Source organism: Eptatretus burgeri, chromosome 17 (genome assembly GCF_056783735.1).
Source record: "Eptatretus burgeri isolate ZD-2024b chromosome 17, Ebu_testis_v1, whole genome shotgun sequence".
Classification (NCBI taxonomy): Eukaryota; Metazoa; Chordata; class Myxini; order Myxiniformes; family Myxinidae; genus Eptatretus; species Eptatretus burgeri.
In genome coordinates, this window is record NC_140977.1 from 10,889,966 (window position 1) to 10,917,076 (window position 27,111).

Genomic DNA, 27,111 nt, shown 5'->3' on the forward strand with positions numbered 1-27,111 from the left:
TATATATATATATATATATAACAATATATATATATATATATGGCATAACAAAATATATATATATATATATATATATATATATATATATATATATATATATATATATATATATATATATATATATATATATATATATATATATATATATATATATATATATATATATATATATATATATGGCATAACAAAATATATATATATATATATATATATATATATATATATATATATATATATATATATATATATATATATATATATATATATATATATATATATATATATATATATATATATATATATATATATATATATATATATATATATATATATATATATATATATTTTGTTGCGGACCGGGGGTCGGGAAAGAAGACCACGAGGTGGAGGAAGCTATCTCGGTTCCGACCAGACTCCCCAGAATTGTAGACCGTAGAGAGGGAGGGAGAGGGGGAGGGAGAGAGGGAGGGGGGGAGGGAGAGAGGAAGAGGGAGAGAGAGAGAGAGAGAGGGGGAGAGGGAGGTAGGGGGAGGGGCGGGAGGAAGGAGCGGAAGGGAGGGAGAGGGAGTGATCGGGAGGGAGGAAGAGAGCGGCTGGGATGGAGGGAGCGGGAGGGAGGGAGTGGGGGTCGGGAGAGAGCGAGGGAGAGGGGGAGGGAGGGAGAGAGGAAGGGAGCGAGGGGGAGAGAGCGAGGGAGCGGGGAGGGAGAGGGGAGAGGGCGGGAGAGAAAGGGAGAGATAGGGGAGGGAGGGGGAGAGGAAGAGGGGGAGGAAGGGAGGGGGCGAGGAAGGGAGAGGGAGGGGGGTATGTGCAAGCACGATGCAGACGGCGGTTTGTTCATACAATTATTGTTTGTACGGCCACAATTACACGTTATTGTGGGGTTGGCTGGTTGAAGCTCAGCCCAAATCTTTCATGAATCGGTCGGTCAGGCTGAGCATTCAATTGAGGTTGGACTTTGTTCAGGATGTTGCCGATAGCTTTCCTTCTCTTTGTGAAGGACACCGTGAGATCTTTAAAGTCCACCAACTAATGCTGGCAGACAGGATGCCAGCTTTCCATCCATCCGATAAATGGCACACAATGATAAATCACCCCACCAGTGAAACACCGGGCTCACAGCTGGGTCGGGATTCAAACTCAAGCAAGACAGCTTCGAAGAGAGTGTGCACAGCTTGAGGCCATCATGCCAGCCCCCGTGTTAATATTAACATTATGCCATTATCATTGGACAGAATTGACCGATTAATTTGTGGTTTGAATAATTTTGACGAAAAATAGAACTTCGATGACATCGAGGCTGGAGTCAGGATTGAAGGAAGATATATCAACAACCGAAGGTATGCTGATGCAACTCTGTTGGCAGGAAGTGGAGGACTTGATGAAACTGCTGCAGACAGTGAAGAAAGAAAGTGAATAGGCTGGTCTTTATTTAAACCTCATCAAAAAGACTTAAAAATCTTGTCAACTGAGAAGGTGGACATGTTCAGAATAGGTGTGTTCCATTACCAATCAGCTTGTAAAGTGCTCACGAAGAGGCTCGCTTGACGTTAAGCACTGCAATGAAACGGTTGATTCGGATCGGCTGGCTTGGCAAGATAAGGATCGGTGGGAGCTTTGAACGTCCAGTGCAGGGAGATGGGATGCCAGTTTTACGTCCATGCGAGATGACAGGGACAGCGCACTCGGCGAGCAAGGCCCGGCCTGCAAAATACCAGTGACAGTTCAGTCGGGCTTGGAATCAAACCCAAGCATGACCGCTCAAACGAGAAGACTTACTGCCGAGTTGTCCTGCCAGCTCCATGTTTATACCAAGCAAGTAGTTTAATACTTATTTGTATTTCATTATCATTCAACTTGCAGTGAACTGAGGAGGCAGGTGTTACACACTCATAGTAATCCTTTCCTTTCCTGCACCTCCCTTACACTCAATATGAGCCTGCCAGGCCCCATCTCCTCTTGTATTTGATCTCACTATAATCGAACGATGTCCAACGGATGGTTAAGGGACTCCCGCGTTCACTAGCACCACTCTCCTGTTCAAAGACCATCACATTTGATTTTCGATCATACGTGGTGGCAGCAAGAGGACGTTCATCAATGACCGGTTACTGCGAGGTCTCTTTTGCGATGGAGAAACAGCTGCAAGCAATTACAATTTCCACGCAATTGCATCATCAGCCGACACCAAGCTATCTCCTTCGTGAGATAGAAGGATCTCCTTCGTGAAGGCAGGATGAGGGGTACGTGTTCTGGCAAGATTGTCACAGGCCAGCAAATCGTAGCTGTCGTCGAGGAGCGAGAGTGCGGAGGCGAGAGAACACAAGTCGGCATCAAATAAATCATCAAGAGGAGTTTTTGTTGGGTTATTAAATCAGCCCAAAGAGCAGATCTGGCAAAAATCGAGGTGATAGATGCCAAGAACAAATACAATCACACCTGTCTGACAACTAATCGACCATGAAGAAGTTCTACAAGGCTGGCTGTCCCAGGCAGGTGCCTCTGGGCCTGGGAGTGATTGCATTGTTGGGATGGTTCGTACCACCCAAGCAGGCATTGTAAGACAGCTTTGTGATGTCAAAATGCACACCTTGACTGCCTCAGGGAATAAGAACATCAAAGAAAGACTCCCGGCCGAATGTTTTTTCTGATTTTAAATGTACTTCGCCATTTTATTGATAAAATTGCTTGCTTGCTTTTACACTCAAAAGGAACCGAGGGTGCATGCAGTTGCTGGACAGAAGTGGAATGCACATGTATCATACAATCCAAGGAGTTTGACGATGAATCACCATCAGGCACGAGCCACGAATGACCAGGAGTTAAACAAGAAAAGAAAAGCTGAGCAACCTCACAGAAACCGAGGTTTCACAACGTCCCGTCGATACATGAGGCTGATCCGCCCGATTTCGTGCCACCGTGGCAGTCACGGGGCTGCGATAACCATGAGGTTGGTATTCCTCCGCTGTGCGAAGAGCGTACGTCGATCGTGGCTCTCATCAAAATGGCCAGGTGACGGACTGAATCATCCGTGCCAAGCCACCTGCACGTAAAGCTATGTGGGGGAGGGAAGGGATGAGGCCGACGTGGCTCCCACACAAGGTAGGCAGAGTGCAGAATTCTAACCACCTGGACATTCAATTCGAGGTTTTGTTGCATAAAGTGAGAAAAGACGGAAAAATCGTCCTTTGTGCCATATTCTGAAGGCGGAGCAGCTTTGTGTGAGGCACATTGATAAGAGCTGCAACAGAACAGTCAAACCTGTGAGTCTGAGTAAAAGCCCTCCCAAGATCTCCTCCAATCCCCTAACTCCTCCCCACAAAATAACCTTAATGTCACCAAAGTAAAACCCCAAACTTTTCCAAGCTTATCTGCTGAAAAATGCAAAGGCACTGTCCAGACTGGTAAGGCCTTACTTGCATCTTGAAAATGTGATCCCAACACTCACCGCCCCCCCCCCCTGCCGGAAGGTTACATTATTGTGACGTCATTGCACAGCAAAATGGTGTACTTTTCATCTGAAGAAGGGTGTTGTGGTGTAGTCTCTCTCCACCACCCCTCTTCTCCCATATGTAGCAGTGCAGGATGGCTCAACAAAGCAACCCAACCACAGATTCCCAAACCTAACAAGCTCTCAAACTGGTGGATTGCCTGGAATTAAACAATGGAATAAGCACTGCATCAATAATTATTATTAAAAACAAGAAATGGGAGATTCAGCTTGGAAAAGCACAAGCTATGAATACACAAGAGGTGAAATAAAAACATACACATGTCAAACTGCAGACGTGAACGCCACTGGAGAAGTTGTGGATGCAGGTACGAGTTCACTTGGCACGAACCGCAGACGGTGCAAAGTAATCGGTGCTCGTTATCCATAGAGAGCGAATTTAAAATGCCATTCCATGTCATCTCATCAATGGTAAGAAACGAGCCTTCTCCTGAATGATCGGTCAGGTTGGATTTCAACCAGAAACAGAGATCCCAGACTTTGCTACCGATGGGTGCGTTGGTACCCTCCAGATAATGCAAGCTGGTGAAAACCAGTGTGTGCTCTATCTTTTGGGAGGGTGTGGGGGGGGGGGCAACACCAAAAACCGCAAGCAAGGATCGAGCTCTCTCTGATCCAACTTAAATTCCAGGACGGACTTTTGTCGGCTGAGACCCATGTGGGCTGCACAAGGGTAGTCGGTTAGTCCTTAAAATACTATAAATAAATAAACCAACAAAACCTGCTTTGAGCTACCAATCACGACGAGTCAATGACTTGTTTCTGTCATATGAAAACGACGTTTAAATGGGTCCAGTTGAAATCATGTCGGTGTTTACACTTGCGTTTTAGTGAAATATGTGTAGGAACACACAAGGATGACAATCAATGAAAATGTACTCAAATTATATTCTCAAATCGTAGGGAGGGGGGGGTGAAGTTTTTGGGGTAACAGCAAGCTCAGGAAAAAGAAAGTGTCAAAAATATTTTTGGTCTGGGTGATGAGGATTCGCTTCTCGGTGAAGGGATACCAGTCGAAGTGTTTGTATGCTAGTGGTTGCTGTGGGTGATGAGAAGGTCAGGTCAGGTATGGGAGCATGTGCCAGAACAGCGCGTCGCTGCGTCCACTTTCCGCCGGTACTCCAGGGGCATCCGTCTGGCCATCCCCCAGGCAGATGCCAGGCCCATCCCCATCTCCTTGAGATGATGGTGAACCTGTTGCAACCATGAGGCACGTGGTCGACCCACTGGGCTCCTCCACTCATGAGACTCCCTCGCTGAGAGAATCTGGTGAGCAGGATCAGCATCAGGAAAACGAGCCACGTGTCCATACAGCCGCAACTGACACTCACGGACGATGCAGGTAACAAATCTTATCTGAGTCTCTCAGCAACCGCTCGTTGGACACAAAATCCGACCAGCGATAGCCAAGGATTCTCCGAAGAGACCTGGTACCAAAGGAATTAAGTCTCCGTCTCAGATCCTTGGTCAGAGTCCAAGTCTCGCATCCATAGAGCAAGACTGGAAGTAACAAGGACCTGAAGACTCGGACTTTCGTCCTCCCGCACAGGTACCGGCAGTGCCACACCCCATGATCCAGTGAATCCATGACTCCCCAGGCCCGACCCCGACATCTATTGACCTCTGACTCACAGCCAGCAGAGACATGAATATCACTGCCAAGGTAAGTGAATCTCTCCACGACCTCAACATCCTCACCACAAACAGACAAAGACAGGACCCTCTCATTTTCCCAAGGTCATCTGCCATCTGCTTGGAAATCTGCTAACATCACTGCCCTACATAAAAAAGGTGCAAAAACAGATCCCTGTAACTACAGACCAATCAGCCTTCTCCCAATCATCAGCAAGGTTATGGAATCCATCATTGCTTCAGACATGAAATCCTTCCTCTTCTCCAATGGCTTGATTTCCAATCATCAATTTGGTTTCAGACCAGGTCACTCTACCCTGGATATGCTGCTACTGCTCTCCCATCAATGGATGGAGGTCCTCAATGCCAGACAGGAAATCCGAGCCGTATCCCTGGACATATCATGTGCTTTTGACACAGTCTGGCACCCTGCCCTACTCACCAAACTCTCTTCCCATGGTATTCAAGGCCATCTCCACTCATGGCTCGCAGACTTCCTCTCCTGTCGCAGTCAACGTGTGGCCCTAAATGGAGTTCTTTCATCCCCTCTTCCTGTGCAGGCTGGAGTTCCTCAAGGTAGCGTTCTGGGCCCTGTTCTTTTTCTGGTTTTCATCAATGATCTCTCGGACTCTCTGGAAAATCCTCTATTTCTCTTTGCCGATGACTCCACCCTCTGCCGTACCATCTGTCATCCCTCAGACCGGCAAGCAGCAGCTTCTTCGCTCACTGCAGATCTGGATAAAATCACAAACTGGTCCAACACGTGGAACATGTCTTTCAATCCACACAAATCTCACACTCTCACTATGTCTCTTCGAAAGGACCGTTTACAAAACCCCCATCCACTTTCTCAACAATCCTCTGGAAGAAGTCTTTTCTTTCAAGCTTCTGGGTCTCACTATCTGCCATGACCTTTCCTGGGAAAGTCACATTTCCAACCTTGCCTCAAAAGCCAGTCGCCGACTGGGAATCCTCCGTCGTGCAAAGTCCTTCCTCGGCCCTCTTGAGCTCCTGACTACTTACAAAGCTTTTGTCCGTAGCCTGATGGAGTACTGCTCTCCCCTCTGGGCTGGTGCTCCTGCCTCCCACCTTTCTCGACTTCACGCTGTCGAAACTAGGGCTTTTAAGATCATTGGCATCTCCCGCAATGAAGCTGAGTCTTTGGGCCTCTCACTCAATCACCGCAGGTTGGTCGGTGGTCTTTCTGTCTTCTACCGACTCCTCTCCAGCCTTGCCCGCCCTGCTCTCTCTGCGATTTGTCCCAACCACATTTCCACAGGGCGCACAAGGTCCGCCAACAACCCCCTTCTGGTAAAACTACCAAAATCACGAATCACTGCTCATCTTCACTCTTTCATTCCTCTTTTTCCCGCCTTTGGAATAAACTTCCTCACTCTATTCTTTCCCATTCTTCCCTCCAGGCTTTCAAAACAGCTGTTCACCACCACCTCTTATCTTCCCCCATCCAAATCCTCGATCTTTTCTACCCCGATAATCCACCCAAGCCCACTTCCTTCAATTCTCCTGCTTTCCTTCCTGAAAGTCCCTGTAATGTCCATCTTCTCCTCGCCATGTTCCCCGTCCCATCCCCATCCCTCTCCCTTCCACAGTTCACCTGTGTCTGTTCCCCAATGTTTTGTCCCTTCCACTCCCACCCCTCTTGTCTCATGCCTCCTTGCTGTGAGTTGTGTGTTAGCTCTCATACGAGCCTCGACCAAGGTATACAAAAAAAAAAAAAAAAAGAAAAAAAAAAAAAAGGACAGCAGCATCCAAGATGTCACCGAAAGCCTGGATCTTAGTTTGACCCAAGAAACCCGTAATCCCAGCAGCTCCAACTCCTCATTCAGCACCTCGAGGGCCCCCAAAAGGATATCTAAAGTCTCCGCAAAGATGACTGCATCATCTGCAAAATCAAGGTCCGAGATCTTGACATTCCCAAACGATGCCCGCAACTTGATCTCTCCGACATCCTCCCTAAAATCCAGTCCATACAAGTGCTGAAAAGTGTGGGGGCCAGTACACACCCCTGACAAACTCCAGTAACAACTGGAAATAAGTCAGAGATGGTACCACCACACTTCACAGCACTCTCAGTACCAGAGTAGAGTTCAGACATCAGATCGATCAGTTTTGGTGGCACCCCACAAAGACCAAGAATCCTCCAGAGGACATTCCGATTCACTGATTCAAACGCTTTACAGAGATCAACATAGGCTGCAAGCAGCATCTGCCGAAACTCTCGTCTGTGTTCGGTGAGGACACGAAGAGCAAGGATACGGTCAATCGTTGACCTCTTTGGTGTAAAGCCTGACCGCTCTGGACGCTGGTACTCAAGCAGATGGTGGCGAACCCTATCAAGAATTATCCGAGCAAAGACCTTGCCCGGCACCGAGAGCAGCGTCACCCCTCGGTAGTTGTTGCAGTCTTGGCGATCACCCTTCCCTTTCCAAAGAGAAACAAGGCCCCTCTTCCAATCAGTTGGGATGATGCCTGTGTTCCAGGCAGAGCACAAAACTGCATGCAACGACACGAGTGCAGCATTTCCACCAGCCTTGAGAAGTTCAGCATGATGCCACAGATCCCTGGAGCTTTGCCCCGTTTCAACTGGTTCACCGCAGCCCGTGTTTCCACAAGCGATGGTGGACCACAGTTGATTCGAGGGTCAGCAACAGGGATTGTAACACCCTTGACGTCCAACTCGACAGTTGGGGGATCAGCCTGGTACAACGGCTCAAAGTAACCGGCCCAGCGGGCCTTCACTTCAGACTCCTCTGTCAAGAACCTACCACTCCTTGCTCGAACTGTAGTGCTCCGAGGGATGGGCTTGGATGAACGTAATGTGCGAATTCCCCTGTAAGCGGGACGAGAATCACCTGTCCACAGGTGATGCTCTACCCCCTCACAGATTCCTCGCACATAGGCCTCCTTGTCCACCCTCAGTGCACGTACAGTTTTACGCCTCAGCTCCCTGAACAGTTCAGCTCTGCCATTCAGCCTGGCTCTGCGACTGGTCAATGTTATTCAATGTCCCTTGAGAGACAAAATTCTTCTTTGCCCTGCGGTGAGTTCCAAGACATCCACCGGCAACATCAAGGACGGTGATCTTGAAGGCACTCCACAACTCTTCAGGACCCCCCAAAGCACCCAGACCCCCCAAGTGTCCACTCAGCCTGTTCGCAAACTCCTCAGCTACTCTCTCCTCCCTGAGCTTGTCAACATCCAGCCTCGGCTGGGATGGTAACATTCTCCAGGATTTAAGGTGCAGCTTTAGAGTTGCTACAACAAGCCTGTGGTCAGTATTGAAGAACTGAGCACTCCGGTAGACCCTGCAGTTCTGGATCATCCTCCAACGACCGTCAATGAGGACATGGGTCAATCTCCTTTGCCACACCGCCAGCGTTGGAATACCAAGTCCAGCAATGAGCTTGTGGGCGCTGAAACCATGAACCAGCCACCCTAAGTCCATGACTTCTTGCAAAGTCAAGGAACTGAGTGCTATTCTGCTTCATAGTTCCTGACCCATGGGGACCAACACACACCTCATAACCATCCCTATCAGTTCCAGTCGATGCATTGAAATCCCCCAAAACTAGAAGTGTATCTCGTCTGGGGCACTGATCAACCACAGACTCGAGCGTGGCGTAGAATGCATCCTTCACGGTGAGATCACTCGCCTCAGTCGGAGCATAAACAGAGACCAGGGAAATGACACCTAAGGAGTGACGAATCCTTAATCTCATAATACGCTCGTTGACCGGTGTTACCTCAATTACCATTGGGGTCAGCTTATTGGACACAGCTACAGCAACTCCTTGAGTATGGTAACCATCAGAGCGACCAGACCAATAGTAGGTGTAACCACCCACCATTATCTCGCCGCAATCCGGTCTCCGAACCTCAGAGAGCTGCAATCCCGATGTCCAAACGCTTGAGCTCAGATGATAACAGAGACAGGTGATCATCCTCTCTTTGGGATAGGACATTCCAGGCACCCACCCGAAGGGACCGCCTCAGGTTAACCCAAGGAGACCGTCGTCTGGTGGACAACACCTCCAAAAAGAAAGTGTCAAAAATATTTTTGGTGTGGGTGATAAAGATTCGCTTCTCAGTGAAGGGATACCAGTCTAAGTGTTTGTATGCGTGTGGTTGCTGTGGGTGATGAGAAGGATTGGCTTCTCGCTGAAAGGATGCCAGTCTTGGTGTTTGTATGCCAGTGGTTGGTGTGGGTGATGAGAGGGATTGGCTTCCAAGTGAAGGGATACCAGTCTAGGTGTTTGTATGCCAGTGGTTGGTGTGGGTGATGAGAGGGATTGGCTTCTCGGTGAAGGGATGCCAGTCTCGGTGCTTGTATGCTAGTGGTTGGCATGGTGATGAGAGGGATCGACTCTCAGGTGAGGGGTCACGTGCAGCGTTTGAACGTATTTCATGTCTTGCTGACGTGCACACCCTGCTCAAGACGGAACAAAGTCATCAGTGACAACGAAGTTATGTTTGTGCTCGAGCCGACTCGAACAAAGACAGAGAAGAGAGATGGCACAGACATCCGATACCATGCAGCACAGAGTAGTTTTTGGGAAGAACCACAGGACAGATGGAAGGGAGATGGACAGTGAAAGGTTGGCAATCATGCAATGAGTCAGGCCGTGGAGAGTCGTTTCAGAAGTGACCACAACAACCACAATGCGGTCGATAGTGTCAGAATTACGGGAAACCCAGATGATAGGCACAAGGTGCACCTTGTATGTGAAACGGGCCTCATGGAGATCGAAATAAGGGTAGAGGATGTTGATGGCAACTTTAGCATCTGATGAGGTAAAGGGATGTTGAAGTTTGGTCAGCAACCAGGCAATCCACCAGTTTTGGCCAAATCGATGCTTTAGTTTAATACATGCAAGGATCATTATATTTCAAATATTTTCTTAGAGCAATAAACTCCCCCCTCCATTTTTCACTCAACTCTATCCCTCCCCTCAAAATTTATAAGCTTGCATTTAACAAACTTGGAGCATTAAAAAAAACACTTGTGAGATCCCAAAACAACTGTTACCATCTGACCCCTGCAAGATACACCCCATCCCAATTCCATTTAGGGCCTCTACATATTCAGTACACAAGGCTGGGCCAGAGAGGAGGGAAGTGTCGGATTAAATGGAGGAAAAAAAAATTACAATTTGTGAAAAGGGAGGTAAACGAGGAAGAAAAGGAGGGCAGTGAGGATAAAGGAGTCAGGGAGGTATTAAAGGGAAAGAAAATAGAAATTGACACGAATGCATCAATGGATATGTCTTTGTCCACATTGGAGGTCAACCCACTGTTACGTTTGAATTTTAAAAAACGTTAAAGGTTGCGTGTGTGTGAGAGAGAGAGAAGAGAAAAGACAGAGAGAGAAAAAGTCAGATGTTTCCCACTCGAGTTATGATCTGCAAAATGATTTTAAAAGGGCACATGACCTTTGACCCGTTCAACCCAAAATTGAATCAGTTCATCCTTGTATCGCAGTCTATACTTGTGCCAAGTTTGGTTGAAATCCCTTCTGTGATTCACAAGCTATTGTGATGACAAAGATTTTCTATTAAAGTTCACATGACCAGAGATATGACCTTTTGAACCCGAAATCTAATCAGTTGACCTGTGTGTTACAGTTCATGCTTTTGCCAAGTTTTGTTGGAATTCTTTCAGTCGTTCACAAATGATCATGGGAAGGAAAATCCGCTATGGACGCATGCACAGCCGGACAGCCAACCCAAAAACATCATTCCTCCAGCGGCTTCGGCATAAAAACGGAGAGGATTTGGAAAGACGAGAATAAGGGAAGGGATGTGCAATCGGCCTGAGCGATGGGTGGATGGGAGAAGAAGGGAGTCAGGGAGAGACAAGAAGGGAGAGAAGGCAGTCAAGAAAGCCATTAGATCAATGCCAGCTTTATATACGTAATATGTAAATGCCCCTTTAGAACACCCTCCCCACCATATGTATAACCTACGACAGTTCCACAAATACGTTTGGAGGAGCCAAACCATCAGCGTAGCCCTCCAGCAGAACTTGCGCCAACCCTCCCTAAACCCAACGGATCCCTTCACCGAGCCTTTATCTTCTTCAGCTGATTCACAGGCTCAACACGTGTCGTGCCGTTGTGAGACTTCCCTGTTGGGTTTCAGATTAGGTGTGGTTGGGTTCAGTGGGACAGGAGGTGAAGGTTGTGGGGGACGGGAGGAATGACAGAACAAAGTTAAAACAAAAAAAATTGACATCGATACCATGCCAAGTCATTGCAAAGTCAAAATAAACATGCAAGTCCTGTCTCATCCATGCACAGATGCAGTCAATTTGAGGATCACTCTCGTTTTATCAACTAGTTATACTGTTGATCAAGAGCAGTGAGTTTCTCAAGACTCTTGGTCGACGTGGATACGGCAAGAAAGTTTTGGCCCTTCTAAAATTCCACAACTTCCATTAACCTCGTGGCTTTGTACAGTCACAATACACATCACCAGCTAACCCACGGTGAGAAAAAGCCCCTCACCACCATCTTTGCGTGCCGGTCGTTGCTTTGCGCGCGTAGCATTGGTGGAAACTGGCGTGGTGGCCCGTTGGGCCTCCCTCCAGCGGCTGATCTGTAACCGCAGAAAGTGCCAGAGTAGCCAGGCCTGGGTAAAGCAGACGATGCCCAGAACTGGGACCCTGCGCACAACACAGGGTGAGTGAGGTTCTTGCTGCAACACAAGTGCTGACGAAGGAAAAGGCCGGGTAGCAAATAATTTTTAATCGCTAACCATAAGTGAAAAATAATGAGAGCTCCACCTTGGCAACGGACATTTCCTGAACACAGCCATCACCGAACTGATTGATACCGACATGTCGTCCAGCCCGAGAAGGGCAGGTAGAGGACCCCCTTCCTGAAGGATCACGGAATGAGCAGAATGCACAATCCAAAGCAACTTGGAGATTCTAGAATGAGCTCGGTTGCCAGAAGCTTACACGTCAAACCCGAAATACTGCTGCCTTTGATTACTTTTGTACCTGCAACCTCTGAACCATCAAAAATGCAAGCCTATCGTGTTTTCCTTTTTGTTGTTGTTCAATTAACAGCTTTACGTATCAATTCCCCAATACAAAGTACTTTCCTTAAATTTACATCGAAACAGAGAGATTCGCCGATGCTCCAGGAAGCTCACGACGTGACCGCCTCCAAAGGTTCTCTTTCACGGAATCAAAAACAGAACCATGCCGGTTCAGGTGACTTCACCATACACAGAATGGACATGATGTATGGTGGGGCCAAAATAGAAAAGCTGTTCATGGTGCAGGAGGTGCAACTGTTCTGCAGCAAACTATCAAAATCGACGTCCGCAATTCAACCGGATCGAAATGCAAGCGACTCTCACCCTCCCCCTTTGGGATCCTTCAGGTCAAACGGCGAGCAAAGCTCGGCTCAAACATTCATTTTGAGCCGGACGGAGCTTCTTTCCTTGAAACTCGAGATTTAAAATGTCTTCATTGAAAAACGAATAAAGGGAAGGCCATCGCCGAAACAACACTCACGTAAACTATATGAGAGAGAGTAAAGCTCACCCCGCCCCTCCTCCCCCAACATCTCAGCAAAACAGTGTGCTGGGCTACGTGGAAATGGCGAATTTGTTGTAGCACAAACGAATGCCTGTAAATAAGTGCTAAATGATGGGGTACCATGTACTTTATGTACTATTGATTATTTTTGTGCCATATCCTGATGCTGTGTGGACTGAGGGTTGTGGAGTGGCGGCTGAAACCCGAATCCTATCCAGGTTCCTCCTGATGACTCTTATCTTCTTCGTGTTCCTTCTTGGTCTTCCGTTTGATTACATTGTGAGGCAGTGCCTTGGCAAAACCAGGATGACCTCGGTCAGATATTCCGGTTCTTTCCCCCGGTAAGTATTGTTCGGGCCAGCATCATTTAACAGGTGAAGCGGGAATAAAGGTTGCAAACCGGGCGCAAAAGCAAGACTTGCACTCTGTGTTCCAACATGACTGTCTAATATCTGGCGGGCAACAAAACAAACTAAAATGGACCGGAGTGGATCAGAGTCTTAATACAGTGAATGCACACGAATGAATAATGAAGTCTGTTTGGGAGAGGGGTTGGTTCGGCATGTGGAGGGGGGTGGGGGATAAACAGTTTACTCTTCTTTCAACAAAACTGGCAAGGTTCAAAGCTCAACTGTTAGGTTCATATGCAAGAACAAGTGGTGGTCATACCTGAGCATTAGTGGAGCAGTAGAAAGGCTCAGGATGGTGAGGACAGCAAGTGTCATAGAAAGCAGCCGAACAGTCACAAAGACGACGACCCACAGCTGAAACCTATGCAGAGGTGACAAAGAAATAAAAATCTCAAAAGCCTCCAAAGTTTCTTTCCCACAATTACCTTTGCCGTCAATGTATTGCAGCGTTAGATTTTCTGGGTAGATGATTGGGAGTGAAAATCCGTGTTGGATCTCAACCGTTTTGGTTATTGGGAGTGAAAACAAAGCAGAAGGACACAATGGGAAACACTCCTTTGTTCAAACCCATGGTGTCCAAAAATACAAAGAATTTACATTTTGCTTTCCAGTACGACTGCGACGGTCTGTGCTTCATAAGGATCATGTCATGGTGTCTGATCATCACCACCACCATGACACAAAACGACGTTACTGAAAGAAAATGTTGGCTGTTATTTAGTTAATCCGTGACCACAGGACACAGGCTTCTTCTCATCACTTCTCATGCTGCTGCAATGCCCCCTGCAGGCTGAAGCTGGAATGTTTAATTAGTTTCGGGTGTCAGTGATAGCTCGTCTACTCTTCGTGAAGAACATCGTGCAATCTTCACCGTCCACCGACTAATGCCGGCATACGGGGAGCCCAGTTTGACGTCCATCCGAGGGTCGGCTCACAAAGTGACAAAAATGCCTTACCTGCGAGACACCAGGATGACAGTTTAAAGCTGGGTCGACATGCAAACCCAGGCAAAACAGCTTCAAAGCAAGTGTGAGTACCACTGGGCTATCCTACCAGCCCTGCACACAAGGTTATCACCTGGCATAAGATGTCGCAACTTTAACGCCGAGAGTTGAACCGTTGCCGAGTCCACATTGTGGTCATGCGCACATCAGGGTGGCGGGATTGACCAGGCGAAGCATGGAATGTGTCCACTTTAACTGTTTGAGCACAAGCTTTTATTGTGAATATGGGGGATTAAAAAAGGGACGGGAAGAAGAACTGCGAGCTCACAGGTCAGTGTGGACGTTCTATTCGCCCTAAATCCTGGAAATATTGCCGTGCCATTGACAAAACGATCAACCCGCTGATTTGCTCGAAAGGTCCTCTTTTGGTCATGCTGCGTAAACAATTTGGTGGACAGGTCAAACCAAGTTGAGTACTGTGAATAGCGAGCTTGACATGTTCGACTGGTGTTACCATCACTCTGAGTTACTCCATCTGCAAAACGAAGGACTGATCTTGCTTTGCTCGTGAAGGATAGTGCGCCTCTTTTGCTCCAAAGAAGGGTTAACAATGAAATGTCAGGTTATCCTTCCTTCCCACGCGGTTGGCATACCCCAATCAACTTCAAACCATTTTATCTGCATCTTACGGGAGGACTTTCCCGCATACCTTTCCCATCATTGACCTATTTATGGCTTGCTCGATTAACAATTCGAAACACAGTTGTCGATTTTCAAAATGTTCCGCTTCACTTTCGGCACTTGCAAAAATGGACGAAGTAAAACGATTGATAGATAAATAAACAAGTCAGTCAGGACTTTGTACCGAGTTAATGATTCTTTGTTTGAATCCCAACCGCCTTTTCTCCCAACAATTTCCACCCTGCTTGTAATAAACTGATGAAAGATTCAGCATTGCGTCTTCACTTATTCGGTTCGTGTTTTGGTCCGAGATGGCGCTCCTGGGGGTAATTATCACAAGCGACTCATTGGTCTGATCGACGATAGGGTGCGGCGCTTAACGTTGGTTTGCTCGGCCAATCAACATCCATTGTGCAAGCTTTGTCACAGTTCCCCCATCTTCGTCAATCATCTTGCTGGTACGGTAAACTGACACCGGGTGCACGGATCCGACCCAAAGGTGAGTGTTTTAGACAGAGTCCGTGGTCTTTATAGGTTAGTCGGCCTTTCGGAGTTATCCGGACCACGTCCATCACAACATAAACATACCTTATAACTTGGCAAAATCTTCGATTTTGTCAAGTATGTTGGTCTGTTCCGTTTGTTTGTTGGTTTGTTTGTTTGTCCGGTCGTCTACAGCCCAAATGGCTGGACCAGTTCTTAAAATTTTACACCTGATAGGCAATCCACCTGAGACAGTCCGTGTCCAAACCCCGTCTTAATCGGACTAAATGTCACGACGTGACGTCGCACAACGTGAAAACACATTTTTGGACACAACTCAGTAACCGGAAGTCGTTGCGACTTCCTGTTGACGCCAAAACAAACTTCAATGGAATATCTAAATGTTTCAAAATGCATGTTAGTACAAATCATGCACAGTTTTCGCAAGCGTATGATGTCAAAGTTTTCAACTATTGGCGTGATTTCACAAAAAAAATTATATTCGTTCTACAGGTCACAATTCTTAACTGATTCATGACATTACAGCTTGGATCACCACATGGAAATGTCAACTAATTCACCAAGTGTCATGCTAAGCACATTTTTTTTATTTATTAGCTTGCCAAAACGAAGTTTTTGCAAGATATGTTAGTCAGCTTGTATGTTTTTTTTTTTGTTTGTCTGTAATCACGTATAAAAAATTCTGCAAAGCACAGTTATCATTGGAAATTTTTGTAACTTCGCATATGAGAGGCCTATAGAGGTCCCTTTCAGCACATAAAAGTTTGAAGGTCAAAGGTCAAGGTCACTGTCGCAAATCAGGGGAGTCGACGAAACCCTTATTTTTTGAGTAATTTTGATTGGATCGTCTTCAAACTTCATGGGAATATAGTTCATGGTCTGCGCTCAGCTGATTAATTTTTGGTGGCAATTGGCCTTGACCTTCATGGTTAGTGCCTGAGGTCAAACATATTTGACCCCAAGGTCAAATTTTCAAGTTTTAGGAACCATATCGTGTTGTACCTCAAATTGAACACCTCGATGAGTGCTTTCTAGATATGTCAAGCTTGAGACATTATGACGTCATTTGGTGACGTTATGAGGCAAACGCATATTTTTCATGGTTACTCTGTAGAACGATTCTCATCGGAATCTCTCGAAGGCAGATATTCCTCAAGGAGTCGCTCCTGGAGGATAGCAGCTCTGTTCACCTCAGTGTGACCTAAAAGAAGTCACACGTGGTCACCTTTTGGCAAGATACGGGTCACCCTGCGGGTGACATTCGTTTATTTTATTGTTACCTCATTGTGTATTTCTCCCTCTTCCACACAGTTAACTCCCATTACTATGGATGTGCACAGAGCGGCAGAGGTTAGCGGCGATAGTGACGACACGTGTATCTTTCGTGGACACGGTGGTCAAGTGATGAGCTACGAAAAAAAAATAAACCAATGTCACCCGCAGGGTGACCCGTATCTTGCCAAAAGGTGACCACATGTGACTTCTTTAAGGTCACACTGAGGTGAACAGAGCTGCTATCCACCAGGAGCGACTCCTTGAAGAATATCTGCTTACGAGAGATTCCGATGAGAATCGTTCTACAGAGTAACCATGAAAAATATGCATTTGCCTCATAACGTCACCAAATGACGTCATAATGTCTCAAGCTTGACATATCTAGAAAGCACTCATCGAGGTGTTAAATTTGAGGTACAACACGATATGGTTCCTAAAACTTGAAAATTTGACCTTGGGGTCAAATATGTTTGACCTGAGGCGCTAACCATGAAGGTCAAGGCCAATCGCCACCAAAAATTAATCAGCTGAGCGCCAGACCATGAACTATATTCCCATGAAGTTCGAAGATGATTCGATCAAAATTACTCAAAAAATAAGGGTTTCGTCGACTCCCCTGATTTGCGACAAAGTGACCTTGACCTTCAAAATTTTGTGTGCTGAAAGGGACCTCTATAGGCCTCTGATATGCGAAGTTACAAAAATTTCCAATGATAACTGTGCTCTGCAGAATTTTTTATACGTGATTAGACAAAAAAAAAAAAAAAAACATACAAGCTGACGAACATATCTTGCAAAAACTTCGTTTTGGCAAGATAAAAAAGCAACGATGATAGTACAAGTGCACTTGGCCTCTGTGATGACATTCACAAGCACATATCCAGGTATACCACTTTATCAACTGCAAAATATACACCATACGGTGTGCTCCTCAGCGTTGGGTGGACCTAGTTATCAGATCTGCAATGGATCCACATCCTCATGACATGTGTCAATCAAAGTACACCATTTTGCCAAAGCGACGTGGTGAGGTCTTGTGCGCTCAATTACACAGGCCTCCTCTTGTGAACACTTTTCTCATAACGTGGTCCCAATCCTCTTTTGTGGCACATCAGCAAACTTTTCAGGGGTTACACCATCCAGAACACGTCACCACTACAACTGTCGGTCACACCGTGGTTCTACGCTGTTGAATTTTTGGACCCAATTTCGCAAAGGCCTTCCTCTATCCTTCACTCAAAACCCCACAATAATGATGAAGTTCACGCACACCTGTTTAATTAGTTTTTTAAACAGAATCCAAGGCTGCCACTCGCACACGTGGACAAACAGAAGAATACATGAGATACAACAAGAGGACTGTTAGATGAGATAAACACAGCCAATGAGCTTGGGAGAAGTGCGGTCACTTCTTGGGACACTCTGGGTACCAGCAACGTCACAATGATGGCGCAGCTTTTTGTCACCGCACTCAACGGAGCATTTCGTTCAGAGGAATTTCCTCCGATGCATGGATGCCAACCTACAAGGATTATCCGTGCTCTATCCTATTAAAATACTGAGCGTCAAGCAACGAATCGGCACGTACCATTTTTGTGTCTGGTATGACTTGGGCCAGGGCTTGAACCACCGATCACCCAGATGAGAAGCGGACACTCTAACCATTACACCACCGATTCTGGTAAACTCAAATTCACAGCTCAAAACGAGAAAGCATGGTACAAGCTGTGTGACACACTGCTGGCCAGTGCTCGACCAGGTGAACCTGCCTCACACAAGGGCGGCCTGACCAATTTGAGCAAAGAACGTCCATCGGCGAGTTTTCCAATTGCCTGTGAATTTCAGGCGCTTTCTTGAGCCTAAGCCACCGTGGAAAATAAAAATGTGCAATTTTGTCTTCATGCCCAGTGTAAAGCTCCCACTTTCAATTGCGTAATGCTTCCTTACAGGCTGTTGTATAATCGTGTGTTATATCCTGGCTAACGAATACGTGAATGGAGATCGAGCAAGTTTGCACAGGATAATGCTTTTGTTGCATGGACACGTTTGCAAAGCCGACCGTGCTCATTTTGGTGTAAAGGCGCACGTGAACATGTTACTGCGGCTTTTACGTCGACGACCCCCCCCCCCCAAAAAAAAAAAACACTAGAGGTTACATCCGTGAATCGGCCGACGTTAGCTTGTCCAAACCCTTACAGGTGGTGAGCTTTGCCCGATAGGTAGTATAGCAGTCGAGCGGAATGGAACAGCAGTTCAGGAACATAATGAAGGCAAAGCAGGACCACACCAAGCCGGGTCAAGCTGGAAAAACAGGTGGTTGAGGATTAGCAAGTCACATTCAATGATTTTAAATGGCAAGACAATTTCTTGGAATCTCAATGCAAAAAATAAAATAAAAAATCAACCAACCTAAACGCACGAGAAAGCATTCTCCCACCGACGACTAGGAATTAAAGTGTGAAGTATTTTCCCCAAAAAAACTACTATTTATCTGCCGTCGTTCCAGTTTCGGGGAGCCGAAGATTTTTGGGCCAAGGTAATTTCCTTGGGAAATCCCTCATACAGGTAAAACTTCAAGGAGAGAAATGGCCCACAGCACAGGCACATGACGACCGAGCCATTTTCAAAAGTGATGGCAGGTTTTTAAAATTTTTAAATTTCCACAACCGAAGTGCAGACGGCACAGCCTCTGTAGGATCTCTCCAGGATGCAGCACCTCCTGCTGGTGCACCATGTTGACAATCAAATGCGGTGTCGTTCGAATCGCAAGATTACGATACCCGACAGTCCTGAAGTGGCACGTCTCCCACCTCCCCCTCAACAATGTGTGATGTTAAAAATATAAATACATATTTCAGTTGCTGCTCCTCCTCAGAATAGCCTGGAGATCTCATCAAACACCTCAAAAGATGTGGAAGGGAACGAACATTTAACCAAAATAAAATTTCGCAAATATTTTGCGTGCCCAAAGTCACGGCATCGGCATGACCGACAGAGCGGCTCATGGCATGATGCAATCAAACCCTCCCCTCTCCCTCCTCCTCCTCCTCCTCCTCCTCCTCCTCCTCCTCCCAAAGAGCTGTGCGTACAACGTACTTGAGAACATAGGCACCGAGGATGTGGCACATGTACAGTGAGATGTGCTGAAGTTGCACCAAAATGTCCTCCTGCAAGCAAACACACACACACACACACACACACACACACACACACACACACACACACACACACACACACACACACACACACACACACACACACACACACACACACACACACACACACACACACGAAAAAGAAAACAAGACAATAAAACGTTTTAAAATAGGATTTCAACAAAACATGAGACAGGCTTCTGAGTTCCAAGCTATTATTTGTAAATGAGTATCGTAAATACGTTATTTGTAAATGAAGCTTCTGAGTCTATCGGCATACAAAAGGTCATTGCTTAGGTTAAAGGTTATGGAGCCCCTCTTAGTGGTCCTTAAAAACCTTGAACCCCATCGAGTGAAACTCAGGGGTCACTGCCCGATCTCTGCTTTCACCGTTTCAAATCGTGTGTCGAGATTGACCCGACATTTTCCCACGCGTCTTTTCTCAAAAAATCCGTAAATCGTTTTCCTTCAAACTGCACAGTAGGAGGAGGAGAAGTAACAGTAATGTTTCCCAAATCTACTCGCGCTCAAATCAGAGGACAAACAAACTCTGTTCCTCGTGTTACCGTGACGTCACGCTTCGATGAATGCAACTCACCATGAGCAAGTGTACGTGCCTCTTCCCTCACAAGCCCTTACGACCTATTCATAAAATGTCAGCCAGGCTTGCGAGTTCCAGCTCATAATTGGATCACATCACTCCAATCAACAAAACTCTTCAATTGCTCCCAGTACACCGATGTATAGATTCAAAATACTGCTGAAGTACAAAGTCTGGACTCACGGAAGAGTGAAAAAAAGGAGAGAGAAGCAGGGAGGAAACACAGTAACCTATAAGTAAGAGGGTTGGCTTTGGTCAGGTTAATAGGAGTAGAAAAAAGAAGAAGAAGAAGAAGATGACGGGTACGGATGAAGCATGACGTAAGATTGTTGAGCAAAGAAGGACTTCCATCGGCGAGTTTTCCAATTGCCTGTGAATTTCAGGCTTTTTCTTGAGCCAAAACCACAGTGGAAAGTAAAAATGTGAAATTTTGTCTTCATGCCCTTTGTGCCGCTATCACTTTCCCACAAGTAATGAATCCCTACAAGTTCTTGTAAACAATGGTGCGTTATATCCTGGGTAATGAATACATGAACGGAGGTCCTCTCGTGAGGCTGCTTGAATCTCCGGAGATGAGATTGGGATTGGACAGTCTTGGGAAGACGGTTCCACAAACGGGAAACCAGAGAGTGGCGGTGGGCAGTTTAAACAGGAGGACAATTAAAACAATTTGGTTCCTCGCTACGTTCCTCACCGAGTTCTCCCAATGGTAAATCCTCCCTTCTGGACTTGCTGTTGACAAACTTTCCTGCAAACGTCTCCTGCTTATCCTCTACTCCAATTGGTTCATCTGATCATATGTTTGTGAAAGTCAACATCGCTATGGCTATTCTCCGGCAGCTGCCTCAATGCTGGCGAGTCTGGCAGTTCACTTAGGCAGATTGGCAAGGGCTATAAGCAGCCATCTCTCTTCAGGACTAGCCTCCCACATCTACTGCCCTTGATGTTAACTCATCCTGAGAATTCTTCCACAGAAACCTGCTCTCATGCACAGATTATTCCCATCTCACCTCCAATTATGCTACCCTTCTTCCCATCCATGGTACACTGAATTACTATAGTGAGGCAGTTGCCTGAAAACAACTTGAATTCCCCCTCAGGAAAGCAAACATAACTGAAGGCAACCTCAGCTCATTCCACAAAATCCACAAGTGTGTATCCACCCCCAGGAGAGCCGGGAAACATCTGTCCAAACCTCAAGAATGAACTTTCAAACATGTCTCCCTCCTCCAAAACCTGGTGGCACCTTATCATATCTGTGTCTGGTGTATACTTCCCTTCATCCCTTCCCTTTCCTCAAATGTCACCACAGATGACTCCGCTCGTGAGAAGGCTGAGTGTCTCAATTCTGCATGTGCTTCCAAGTCGTGTGTGTGTATGTGTATGTGTATGTGTATGTGTATGTGTATGTGTATGTGTATGTGTATGTGTATGTGTATGTGTATGTGTATGTGTATGTGTATGTGTATGTGTATGTGTATGTGTATGTGTATGTGTATGTGTGTGTGTGTGTGTGTGTGTGTGTGTGTGTGTGTGTGTGTGTGTGTGTGTGTGTGTGTGTGTGTGTGTGTGTGTGTGTGTGTGTGTGTGTGTGTGTGTGTGTGTTTCCTTCCCAGTCATACCCAATGGCTCCTGGACCCTGTCTTTTGCACCTGAGAAGGTGGAGAAGTTTCTGACAACCCCCAATGAACTACACACCAATCAGCTTGCTTCTGATAATCAGCAAGATCACTGAATCCATAATCGCAGTTATGAAATCCTTCCTTTTCACCAACAACCTCATCTCAGGTGATCAATTTGGTTTCAGACCAGGTCACTCCACCTTGTACATGCTGCTTCTACTCACCAAACAATGGGTTGAGGCCCTCAATGTCAGACATGAGATCAGGGCCATCTCTCTGGACAAATCTCATGCTTTTGATAGTCTGGCTTCCCCCCTCACTCTCCAAAATCTCTGCCTATGGCATCCAAGAACAACTCCACATATGGCTCACTAACTTTTTCGACTCCCAGAGCTAACTTGAGGCACTCAATGGAATCCTTTCATCTCTTCCACTTGTCAAAGCTGAAATGTCCCAAGGCAATGTTCTGGGCCCAGTCCTATTCCTGATCTTTATCAATGATCTCTCAAACTCTCTGGAAAATCCTCTTTATCCATTTACTGATGACTCCACTTTCTGCTGGGACATCCATCATCCTTCAGACTTTAGACAAGCAGGCTGCAGCCTCTTCCCTATCTTTAGAACCTGAAAAAATAAAAATGTGTGCAATATATATATATATATATATATATATATATATATATATATATATATATATATATATATATATATATATATATATATATATATTACACATTTTTATTTTATACATACGTATACATATATACACATATACACACACACATCCCTCTCTCTCAAGCTGGTCAAACACTTGGAATGTCTGTAAAGCCTGACAAATCCCACACTCTTCACTCTGAATGGACCATCTGGCAACCCTCCACCTCCCCCCCCCCCAACCACTTTTTTTAACAATCCTCTTGAGGAAGTTCGGAAGTTCAGTCATTCAAACTCCTGAGTGTTACTAACAGCCATGATCTTTCTTGGGCGAGCCACATTTCAAAGTCGCCCTCAAAGCCAGCTGCCGGCTAGGCATCATCCTTCATACAAAGTCCTTCCTTGGCACACCTGAAGTCTTATCCACAGACAAAGTCTTCAACCATAGCTTGATGTAGTGCTGCTCTCGCCTGTGGGCTTGTTCCTCCACCTCACATCTTGCTGAAGTTGATGCTGTGGAAAGCAAGGCCTTTAAGATTATCAGAATCTCTCACGATTAAGCTGAGTCGATGGGCTCATCACTTCTCCATCGCAGACAGCTCTCTATCTTCTACCTGCTCCTTTCTGGTTTTGCCTCCTCCACTCTTGTCGTGCTTTGTTTCCCCCAGATTTCTGCAGAGCACATGCGGTCCACTGTCAACCCCCTTCTGGTGAAACTACCGAAATCAAAGATCACTGCTCCCCTCCACTCATTTGTCCCTCTTTTTCACATTCGCTTAATCCCATTCTTCCCTCCAAGTCTTCAAAAGACAGATGTTCAGCACCATCTCAGATCGTCCTAAACCATGATCTTTACTACCGCCATGAACCCAACCTCCACTACCCCCCTTTACCCCTAACCCCACCTCCTTCCAATTTTTTCAGTTTTTCCTTCCTCAGAGTTTGCTTATGTATCCATGTTGTCCACCCCATGCATCATCCCCTACCCCTTTCTCCCCACACCCATTATTTGCCCATGTCTCTCTCTATTCCGTCCTTCAACCCTGCTGTTGGTGCCCCCCCCCCCACCCCTCCTGTTCCTTCTGTTCTGTTGCATCCTCATCCATTCAGTGATCTCTCTTCCACTAGCCTTGACTGTATTAAAAAAAAAAAAGAAAAAAAAAGTCATAATTTCTCCAAATCATGGTGAAAAGATCCATTGCAATTCCTGAATGCTTGGATCCCAAAGTGTTGAGAACTGCCAGAAGGAAGATAAATTGAAAATGGAGGTCTTGGCTGTGATGACATGCATTCATTTGTTGGAGACCAACCCATTCTCTGATTCGTCAGAACACTGGCACCATGCTCATTAAAATACCAGCTTTGAAATGAACACTGTCCCCATTCCGACCGAACAGCAGAGAAAACAAACAGATGTTAATCCACATGGCCGATTAACAGAAAATGAACATGGCCAGCTTGGCCTGTGCTGGTGGGTTAAGGTCTGGGCATACCTTCCGCATACGTTGAAGGTACAACTCCGGCACAGCATGCAGCCAGTAAGCGAGCTGGCAGATGAAGTACAACTTCACCGGGAAGCTTCAAGAGGCAGAATGGGAAGGAGAAACACAGACAGTAAAACAAACGGCAAAATGGGCATTCTGTATGCTCTAGCCACCTCATGGAGGAAGGCCTCTGCCTGGTCTCCATCCACATCAACCAATAAATAAATGTAGGTGTAGTCTGTGATGCAGGACCCCGACTGCACGGCGAATGCAGAGGGTAGACGAGGAGAACTCAGACTTAAAATGAGGGGCATGGGCAGCGATCCATGAGAAGCACGCACGACGTCTCGTTCTTCACAAAATGCAAGCACACCTATTGTCTCCACTCATATCCATTCATTTTATTTAGTCCTCACATCTTAATACTACTTGTGGGGGTTTCCCGTAAGCAACTGCAGCGAAGGTACACTGTGCGAAATGTGTGTAATGTACACAGATCTATGGATCCCCAATCTCGTCGGTTCGGACGTACAGTTTGCGTCGCCGTATTCGCATTGCCGACAGAATCCAGATCAGGTTATAAGCTGGCATTCCGGTGATTTGGAGGCAAGGTGGGGATTACACCACATCGTCCTGGAGGGCATGCTGGGCCAGCTTTATGTTCTGCAGGCACTTGCTCGTGTTTGTCCACAAACCCAAGGCGCCTCCTGTGGAAAGCAAGGCCTCAAGCAGAACCTCCCCATCAATCCAAAATAAATAAATAAGACCCGTATCTTGCCAAAAGGTGACCACATGTGACTTCTTTAAGGTCACACTGAGGTGAACAGAGCTGCTATCGACCAGGAGCGACTCCTTGAGGAATATCTGCCTACGAGAGATTCCGATGAGAATCGTTCTACAGAGTAACCATGAAAAATATGCTTTTGCCTCATAACGTCACCAAATGATGTCATAATGTCTCAAGCTTGACATATCTAGAAAGCACTCATCGAGGTGTTCAATTTGAGGTACTACACGATATGGTTCCTAAAACTTGAAAATTTGACCTTGGGGTCAAATATGTTTGACTTTAGGTGTTAACCATGAAGGTCAAGGCCAATCGCCACCAAAAATTAATCAGCTGAGCGCCAGACCATGAACTATATTCCCATGAAGTTCGAAGATGATCCGATCAAAATTACTCAAAAAATAAGGGTTTCGTCGACTCCTCTGATTTGTGACAAAGTGACGTTGACCTTTGACCTTGACCTTCAAATTTTTACGCGCTGAAAGGGACCTCTATAGGCCTCTGATATGCGAAGTTACAAAAATTTCCAATGATAACTGTGCTCTGCAGAGTCATTTATACGTGATTACAGACCAAAAAAAACAAAAAAAAAAAAACATATGAAGGTCAAGGCCAATCGCCACCAAAAATTAACCAGCTGAGCGCCAGACCATGAACTATATTCCCATGAAGTTTGAAGACGATCCAATCAAAATTACTCAAAAAATAAGGGTTTCATCGACTCCCCTGATTTGCGACAAAGTGACATTGACCTTTGACCTTCAAATTTTTACGCGCTGAAAGGGACCTCTATAGGCCTCTGATATGCGAAGTTACAAAAATTTCCAATGATAACTGTGCTCTGCAGAGTCATTTATACGTGATTACAGACCAAAAAAAAAAAAAAAAACATATGAAGGTCAAGGCCAATCGCCACCAAAAATTAATCAGCTGAGCGCCAGACCATGAACTATATTCCCATGAAGTTTGAAGACGATCCGATCAAAATTACTCAAATAATAAGGGTTTCGTCGACTCCCCTGACTTGCGACAAAGTGACCTTGACCTTTGATCTTGACCTTCAAAATTTTATGCACTGAAAGGGACCTCTATAGGCCTCTGATATGCGAAGTTACAAAAATTTCCAATGATAACTGTGCTCTGCAGAATTTTTTATACGTGATTACAGAAAAACAAAAAAACATACAAGCTGACACACATATCTTGCAAAAACTTCGTTTTGGCAAGATAATAAATGGTGTTGATCAACTCTGATTCACATCAGCGAAATGGATCGCTTTGCTTTCTTACAAGCTTTGAGCACCAATGGAATTTCATCACAAGAGCAAATGATCTTTTGGATAAGTCTCAAATCCCTTTGATGTACTCAAGTCGACAGGGGAAGTGGCGGAATGTATAAAGGATTTGATACAGGAGAACAGCACAGACATCAAACCAACTATGTAATCGAGACGAAACAAATCAAAGTCAAGAACAAAAGAAGAAGAGAATTAACACAACAGAATTTGCAAAGCAAGTTTAATTCCCCAAATTCTCACAGATTAATGACAAAGGGCTGGGGGGGGGGGGGTAACAAATGGGATTTTGAAGAAACTCACGGCATTACTGAGTGCGGAAACCCTTCCCAGAGCACTGCTGGGCGGCTCCAGAGCCCCTCCTGCCAACACAGCACACAAAGGTAAGCAAGGTACGAGCTTGACTCGCCAAAGTATCGATCGAACTGATGAAGTGTCATTAATTGGTGTGTGTACCGGCAAGCAGAAGATTGCACCACAAAGGGAAGCCGCACACAATGCGAGCAACTGCCCAGATTCGCTAAGACGGTTCTGCTTAACCTTGGAGAGATGTAATCGCCGATTAAGCTTCTGTACACACAGACAAAATCGATCTGTTATCATCGTCAGCATCAAATGGTCATCATTCAGTGCTTTCCAGACACGCCGGCGTCCGACTGCCCTGGGCTCAAACATCGTACAATTGTGCATCACAGATTCATCAATTGTGCTGCATAGTGTGAAAATACAGAAGTTGTGTGTGTATATATATATAAATATATATAAATATATATAAATATATATAAATATATATAAATATATATAAATATATAGTTACGAATTTGGAATTCAATCGCACACAACATACAGCTTCCCTTAGTCAGTTATGTCGATAAGGGCATGTTCCCCAGATAGCTCACCTTCCATTGTTTAAATGTTTTGAAATTGATTAGATGCGCTGTGGATCGATTTAATAGTTAGGGAACGAAACAATGGAGACGTCCCTCCCCC

General features: G+C 45.7%; 1 protein-coding gene across 2 annotated transcripts in view; it reads right to left on the bottom strand.

The window, feature by feature from the left end:
• Nucleotides 1-10,000: 10,000 nt before the first annotated feature.
• LOC147009301 (translocating chain-associated membrane protein 1-like 1) overlaps nucleotides 10,001-27,111 on the bottom strand; it is a 42,232-nt gene continuing 25,121 nt past the window's right edge. The window contains exons 4-11 of one of the 2 annotated variants that reach the window (XM_085862135.1): nucleotides 26,578-26,691; nucleotides 26,425-26,483; nucleotides 24,049-24,133; nucleotides 19,620-19,690; nucleotides 18,720-18,824; nucleotides 13,379-13,480; nucleotides 11,670-11,824; nucleotides 10,001-11,287 (exon numbers count right to left, since the gene is read on the bottom strand). In XM_085862135.1, coding sequence (XP_085718261.1) covers nucleotides 11,220-11,287; nucleotides 11,670-11,824; nucleotides 13,379-13,480; nucleotides 18,720-18,824; nucleotides 19,620-19,690; nucleotides 24,049-24,133; nucleotides 26,425-26,483; nucleotides 26,578-26,691 — 759 coding nt within the window. In that variant the 3' untranslated portion in view covers nucleotides 10,001-11,219. Of the gene's footprint in view, nucleotides 11,288-11,666; nucleotides 11,825-13,378; nucleotides 13,481-18,719; nucleotides 18,825-19,619; nucleotides 19,691-24,048; nucleotides 24,134-26,424; nucleotides 26,484-26,577; nucleotides 26,692-27,111 lie in introns of both variants that reach the window. The other variant, XM_085862134.1, reaches the window with a different exon arrangement.